This window comes from Arachis ipaensis, chromosome B2 (assembly GCF_059453495.1).
Source record: "Arachis ipaensis isolate K30076 ecotype BB chromosome B2, ASM5945349v1, whole genome shotgun sequence".
Lineage (NCBI taxonomy): Eukaryota > Viridiplantae > Streptophyta > Magnoliopsida > Fabales > Fabaceae > Arachis > Arachis ipaensis.
Window position 1 is genome coordinate 99,764,013 of NC_142437.1, and position 8,304 is coordinate 99,772,316.

An 8,304-nucleotide genomic window follows, 5' to 3' on the forward strand; every position below is an offset into this window, starting at 1 on the left:
AACAGAACAAGATTGCAAAATACATGGACAAACAGGTTGAGGAAGAATTGATCATCCAATTATTATACTTAGAAAGATCCCTTACAAGTTGCTAAGGTAAAAATCCAAGTTCACATTCCAAAGACATGCTTTCAAAGGAATACTAATATTATAATAATAGTCGTTCATTAAAAAGGGTTGCCACATCCAATTAAGATGAGTAAACATGCTTGTATAAAAATTTAAGTGCTGTATAAATTTAAGTACAAAAATATTATAATAATAGTTGTTATTATCACAAAAAGGAATTGATTCCCATAACCAGTCATATGCCTAGTCCCCCAAAGATGCATAAAGTGCTGCAGCTAAATTTAAGTATAAAAATACGCATACAAACACACATGGTATAATAATAGTAACTGAGCATTGTCATATGAATTGCAAGTACCAGAAAAATTTCATCTCCAGTGGCATATCTCCCTGCATGATCTTTCAGTAGCTTTTCAAGTGCTGAAAATAATGAAAAATATGCAACATTTAATTAAGGCAAGAAAAAAAAATCACTTAAATGAATAATTGGTTTGGAAGTAACAAACCAGAATATATCTTAATGGTATTCAGTGAAGTGTCACCTGTGAAGCCCTTTCTAATGACACTTTGTGCCCAAGGAAGTTTTTCATGAGGGCCAACCTTTTTTCTCAATGACGTTATTCTGCAAAATAATATGTGCAACCTGTGGAGAGTGGATAAGATGATTAGAAAGCCGAGTAACAAAAAGGACTAGAGCTTAAGATTATGCAGCAGGTGTACCTGAAAATTGAGTGCTCTTTTGGGAACGTCATGAGGTAGCAAAGGGTATTGAGGATACTTATCGTCCAAATACTGCATACATAGAGAACATGAATAATTGAATATAAATAAGAATATATAAGAGAAACAGGGAAATTAAAATCATGAGTTGGAGGACCAACCATAATAATGGCTAAGGATTCAGCAAGAACAAAATCTCCATCCACCAGAATAGGAATTAAAGCAAGAGGATTCAACTTGAGGAACTCTAATGGTTGTTTAAACAAGGCAATTTAACAATACATGTAACAGAAATAAATACAGAGCATAGGTTTAGAACAAACCGGGGTCAGATTTGGAGGAAAAGCAAAAAGAATAGCAATCCAATGCAGCAACCAGCAGGGGAAAGAATGTTAATGCTACCAGCTAAAGATCCTTCACTCTTTGGAAAATCAAGTTCTTCCTCAACGAGAAAATGAAAAGGACAAAAAAAAGAAAACAGAGAAGGAAGAAAACCGACAAACACAAGATCCATTAAGCTTGCGCTAGTTGAGTCAGACAGCACAACAGAAATTGAAGTAGAGTACTGAACAAGCATCCATTCTTTAAGCTTGACAGAGCACATGTGAGCAAGGAGAAAGTAAGTATCCAACTGCCTCTGTAATTTGAAGCTAATAACACAAAATAATGTCCTTAGTGAGAAGCAAAGAAACTAATCAAAGAAAATATTAGAATATATCTACCCAATCTTCAGCACTTAACTGTCGAAGTTATTGCACCAGGATATAAATTGGCTTCAGCACTTCAGTTAATTATCTGCATTAACCCTTCATAGAACTTCATCATACATATTTTGAATTTATATCTCATTTTCATGAAAATGTCACATTATGTTTTATTAGAAAATTTGCAGAAAAGGAGGAAAAAATGCAATGATTCCTCCAATGCATGAAACTTCATAAAGAGAGGTTATCTGAGCAATAGTAGAGAGGTTATCTACATGTTGATACAATAGTCAAAGGTACAAAAAACTGCATTGTAGATTATATCAATTTAATTAAATACCATAACAATCATTAGAAAAACAAGTTGCTATTTTCTTCTCATCCACATAGAGAAGCACCTACTTGAAATGAAATCACATTCGCTATAGAAAATTAAATAAATGCAAATCAAACCTGAGAATGACTCCAATCTCTTAACTCACAGCAGCCTCCACATCATAAAGCAACAATAAAAATCATTGAGAGATTCAAAATTACAATAAATCCTGCCACAAAGTATACTAGTAAAAAGGTTTTCTTTTAGTCACAATTTAATATACCCTTCCCAATTCCCAAAGACGCTCTTCCTATAAGAAATATACTAGCAAATTCAAAGTTAAAAAGTTACTCAATAATCCTTGAAGACAACTCTAAAATTGGAACCAAAACTCCAACTCTATTTGGCACTAAGGAATCAACTTGCTTTACTTGTAATCAAGCATTTTTTATAGCTGTCTTGTGCAAAAAATTTAAATTAAAATAAGGTAGATACATAGCTTAAATCAGTAGCTACAATGCAACTAAAAGAAAGAGTAATGCTAAACCTCAGAATCAAAAACACCAGAAAAGATGAAGCTCAAACATGTTCCAGTTATTCCATTCCAGCACAAGGGCATTTGAACCCTCTAATGCACTTGTCTCATAAATTAGCACAACATGGCTGCAAAGTTATCTTGCAAGAAAATATGCAAGAGCTCATTGATGATGGAATCATGGATACCAATGGTAAGAGTTATAATTTTCACTCTTTACTCAACTTTACAATTTCGGATAAATCACAAAAACTACTCATGCTAAATTTCATAGAATCTACAGAACATTGAGAACATTAGATCAGTGTAATAAATCAAGAGAGTAAAGAAAGCATAGTGGATTGGCAAAGTTAGCAAAAGCAAATGATTCCAAACCAGCTAACATGCTCTTATCTATGATTCAATTCAATTCAACTCAACCTAGTGTTCTTCATTCACATTAATCATATATGATCTGTTAAACACGATTTTACAATGAAATAATATGTTGAACTGATTATGGCGAGATATATGATCTGGTATTAATCAACCCAATTAATTAGCAGATGGATCAAAATCGAATTGAGAAAACTAATCCAAATAGAAACCGGAACCTGAAGAAGAGGTCTGGGGAGATTGCAGTAGAACTTTTCAAAAGAGAGAATTGAATCCGCACCCTTGGCGTCGAAAACGGCACCGATGAAACACCTGTAGAGACTTTGAAATTGAAATTGAAATGAGAATGAAATGAAAGTTGGAGAGAGAGGGGTTGGGAGTATGAACAGGAAGTAATCGTAGAAGCCGAAAGTGAGGACAGGAGCACGGCAAGCCCTAGCAGCGGCGGCGGCTTCAATTGACCCCAGGAGCGACGACAGTGCACGGCGGAACAACCTCCTCTCTCGCGTCGCGTCTTCGTCCTCTCTCTCCATCTCGTCTGCGAATCATCTTTCTCTCTCTCCTCCGGACTCCCTCCTCCACGATGGTGATGGCGGCGGCTGCAGCGGTGTTGCAGCGGTGACCCCCTCTCACTCTCTGGTCTCTCGCTCGCGCTCTCATCTCTGTCTTCCTCCTCTCCTCCCTCTGGTTCCCTCATTCTGAATCTGGGTGTGTGTGTGTGAAAGGGTGTGTGGCGAAGGTGAGCTTTGGAGGCAGGCAGGGTTTCTACTTCGCGATGGTGACTTTGGAGGGAATGGGGGGCGACGAGGGTTTACGAAAGTGGATGAAGGTGCTTTGGAGGTGAGTGAGATTTGGAGGGAATGGACCAAAATTTTACTAAGTGTCATCAGTTTGCTTTCAGGAGAAAGAGGAAAAAAATTTACTAAGGGTTAAGTTTTTTGCTCTAGATACATTAGGCATCATTTTTAAAACGCACCCAAAACTTAATAAATAGGCTACTCTTTAAAAGCGTCTCCTTTGATACGAAAAGTGAACCTATAGATATCAACCTACGGCTACGCTTTATAAGTGATTTCTATAATACCTAAGGCTACGCTTTTTAAACGATGCCGCATTTGTGTATCCTTTTCTCTTATAAAAAGGCAACACGGAGAAAAGCGTAGCCTATTCTATGAATAGGCTACGCTTTTCAAATGTAGCTTAAAAAAAGTGTGGCTGAATGGGTATTTTTCTTGTAGTGAAATTTTTCGAAAACAAAGGAGAAAATTTTTGAAAGATTTTTGAAAAATTTTTGAAAATAAAACAAAAAGAAAATTACCTAATCTGAGCAACAAGATGAACCGTCAGTTGTCCAAACTCGAACAATCCTCGGCAACGGCGCCAAAAACTTGGTGCACGAAATTGTGATCTCAGGTAACGGCGCCAGAAACTCTATACGCACGTCTTAATAAATCGTTTTTCATTCACAACTTCGATACAACTAACCAGCAAGTGCACTGGGTCGTCCAAGTAATAAACCTTACGTGAGTAAGGGTCGATCCCACGGAGATTGTTGGTATGAAGCAAGCTATGGTCACCTTGTAAATCTCAGTCAGGCGGATATCAAAAGGTTAGGGAGTTTTCAAATATTAATAATAAATAGAAAATAAGGATAGAAATACTTATGTAATTCGTTGGTTAGAATTTCAGATAAGTGTATAGAGATGCAGTCGTTCCTCTGAACCTCTGCTTTCCCGCTGTCTTCATCCAATCAATCCTACTCCTTTCCATGGCTGGCTTTATGTAAGGACATCACCGCTGTCAATGGCTACTTTTAATCCTCTCTGGAAAATGGTCCGATGCGCTGTCACTGCATGGCTAATCGTCTGGAGGCATCACCCTTGCCAATGGCTGCATCCTGTACTCTTGTGAAAATGGTCCAAATGCTCTGTCACAGCACGGCTAATCATCTAAGGTTCTCGATCATACTGGAATAGGATTCACCCTCCTTTTGCGTTTGTCACTACGCCCAGCATTCGCGAGTTTGAAGCTCGTCACAGTCATTCAATCCCAGAGTCCTACTCGGAATACCACAGACAAGGTTTAGACTTTCCGGACTCTCATGAATGCCGCCATCAATCTAGCTTATACCACGAAGATTCTGATTAAGAGATCCAAGAGATACTCATTCAATCTAAGGTAGAACGGAAGTGGTTGTCATGCACGCGTTCATAGGGAATGATGATGATTGTCACGTTCATCACATTCAGGTTGAAGTGCGAATGAATATCTTAGAAGCGGAACAAGTTGAATTGAATAGAAAAACAGTAGTACTTTGCATTAATCTTTGAGGAACAGCAGAGCTCCACACCTTAATCTATGGAGTGTAGAAACTCTACCGTTAAAAATATATAAGTGAAAGGTCCAAGCATGGCCGAATGGCCAGCCCCCAAAACAAGATCACAGGATCAAAAATACAATCCAAGATGTCTAATACAATAGTAAAAAATCCTATTTATAATAAACTAGCTACTAGGGTTTACAGAAGTAAGTAATTGATGCATAAATCCACTTCCGGGGCCCACTTGGTATGTGCTTGGGCTGAGCTTGAATGTTACACGTGCAGAGGTCATTCTTGGAGTTGAACGCCAGTTTGTAACATATTTCTGGCGTTCAACTCTGGCTTGTGACTTGTTTCTGGCGTTTAACTCCAGACAGCAGCGTAGAACTGGCGTTCAATGCCCTTTTACGTCATCTAAACTCGGCCAAAGTATGGACTATTATACATTGCTGGAAAGCCCTGGATGTCTACTTTCCAACGCAATTGGAAGCGCGCCATCTTGAGTTCTGTAGCTCTAGAAAATCCACTTTGAGTGCAGGGAGGTCAGAATCCAACAGCATCAGCAGTCCTTCTTCAACCTCTGAATCTGATTTTTGCTCAAGTCCCTCAATTTCAGCCAAAAAATACCTGAAATCACAGAAAAACACACAAACTCATAGTAAAGTACAGAAATGTGAATTTAGCATAAAAACTAATGAAAACATCCCTAAAAGTAACTAGATTCTACTAAAAACATACTAAAAATAATGCCAAAAAGTGTATAAATTATCCGCTCATCAGATTCGTAGAACTCGACACGGTGGACGCGTGACCGCAAACGGTACGGTGATCGGAGCTCGGAGTGAGGAGATATGGTGGTTTGAAATGGAAGTTAGGGTTTGAAATCCTTCTCTTCCCCTTGGCTGTTTTAGCGTCCCTTTTTGCTAAATGGGGTAGAAGGAGGCTCTCCCTTCATTAAGTGTTGGGCCAATGGGTTGGGGCATGGACCCATTTTGGGCCCGGTTCGATCCGTTCGGCTCAATTTTGGGCCAAATTCTTAAAAATTAGTGTCAAAATTCTTATTTTATTGAGCCCTTTCCTATTTTAATATAAAATTCACATTTCTAATTTTCTTTATTAAAATTTAATTTATTGACTAATTATTCACTAATTTAACGAGGTTTACATAGTGCTTAATGAACAATGTTGAGTTTTGGCCTATTGTTGATATTGGTGTTGGATTACTAAATGATGAATTAATGATGCTTGTCAAGGTATGGGAATGAATATGAGTCTATGGTGGTTTGTTGGTAAGTCTTAAGACTAAAGTAATGAAGTTTAGATATGAGATTATGTATATATTGAGGTATAACGGGTTGAGATAGGATGTAGATGGTTTTGAAAATATGAATGATATGTGGCTGTGTTAAATATGTATAAAGGAAGTATGATTTGAGTTTGGTTTGAAAGAAAAAATTGAGGTTTAAGGTTTTGGTGAAAAAGTGGATTTCTGGTCGAACTTCGGCAAGCCATAAGTCGGTTTCCGGACCCCCAAATGATTTCAAACTTATCTCATTAGAAAATTGGGTCCATGAAGTTTATACCGTTTAAAGAACAGATGAAAAATGATTTAAAGCAAAAAAGTTATGCGTGTTGAAAGTTTGGGATTCAAAACTAAAATTCTGCAGATTTTCAGACTTAGCCATTTTTCTGATCAGAACTCAGTGTATGTGTACACATACCCTTCATTCGTGAAGGGTTGCTTCTGCCTCGAGTACATGCATACGCGGACAATGCTATGTGTATGCGAAGTGGGCCAAAATGTACTCCCATGCGTACGCGTGGCCCACGCGTACACGTGACCTGAGGGTTTCATGTACGCGAACATCATCACACATGGCCATTCGTTTCTATTTGGCGCGCGCGCGTACGCGTAAAGGAGGTTGCGTATGCAAAATGGGCCAAGCTGCATGCCCACGTGTACGCGTGTCCCACTTTCAGCAAATCAAAGTTTTGTATTTTAAAGCTAAATTTCGAACTTCTAAACCTCTATTTTCATTCCTTTGGCCCTAGATCTTGTTAGTAAGCCTAGTAATAGGATGAAGTTTGGAAATGGTAGTAACTTAGAGATGAAAAAAAATTTTTAAAAGGTAATATGTGGTTAGAGAAGATGGTATTTGATTGATAAAGATGATAAAAGTGGTATATGAGGCAATTAAGAGAGTAAAGTAACATTGAGAATGATGTGTGAGATAATTGATGGTGTTAAATAATTGAGAATGATGAGATAAGCTATGAATCATTGTAAGGTTGAAAATGATATTTATGAGATGTAATTGATTATTACTGAGACATTTGTTGACCCCTGTACGTAAGATGTGACCGGGCACTCTAACTTCCCGGATTATATATATAATTGTGAGCTTGGGGTGTTATCTCCCCCATGTCAGCTTGGGATCCTTCCCATGAAATATCATTGAGCTTGGGGTGTTGTCTCTCCCATGTCAGCTTGGAATCCTTCCCATGGAATATTATTGAGTTTGGGGTGTTGTCTCCCCCATGTCAGCTTGGGTTCCGTTTCATGGTTAATTTTTGAGATTGGAAATGCGCGTACAGAGGGACTGTCCACGGTTAGCTACCAGGACATGTCAGACTGGCTATGTAACCGACATTTGATATCAACAGCCATAGGATAGACATACATCATGTGCATATTGTTTGAATTGCTTGCTTGTGCATTAATTGGGATTGTCTAAATGATTTTAACATGCTAATTGTTATACTTGCTATCTGTATTACTTGTATTCTATCTATGTTTGCCATTGTCTGTTTCTTTAATTTGTCTATGTAAATTCACTGGAGTTGGAGGAATGGAGGAAAGGTAGAGAAGTTAGGGATTTAGTTAGGCTTAAGACTTGGTTAAGTTAGGAATCCCTAGAAAACCACCTTGACTTATGGTTTCTACTTTACTTCTTTAAGTTTTATAATTTGAGTGTCGGCGTTCTAGGATTGCCTCTAGCATTTTCAAGACCTTATATCTTATGTGCGTGTCACCTTTACCATGCTGAGAACCCCCGGTTCTCATTCCATACGAATATTCTGTTGTTTTTCAGATGCAGGTCGAGAGGCACCTTGTTAGGCGTCTGGAGTTTTTGCAGCGAAGTGGATTCATTATGGGATTTCTACCTTTTGTCTTTTGCTATATATGTATAGACTCTCCTCATATATATATATATATATATACTCTTTACTGTTGCACCTCTTAGAGGTTTATGGAGAACTAGGT

At 38.0% G+C, this 8,304-nt stretch overlaps 1 protein-coding gene across 1 annotated transcript; it reads right to left on the reverse strand.

Annotated features, from left to right (window-relative positions):
• Positions 1-1,572: 1,572 nt before the first annotated feature.
• LOC148574993 (uncharacterized) lies at positions 1,573-3,416 on the reverse strand. The gene is made up of 3 exons (XM_088504424.1): positions 3,107-3,416; positions 2,938-3,031; positions 1,573-1,642 (listed from the first exon to the last, which is right to left on the reverse strand). Exons 1-3 carry the CDS (start codon positions 3,414-3,416, stop codon positions 1,573-1,575), a joined length of 474 nt encoding a protein of 157 aa, XP_088360550.1.
• Positions 3,417-8,304: the final 4,888 nt, after the last annotated feature.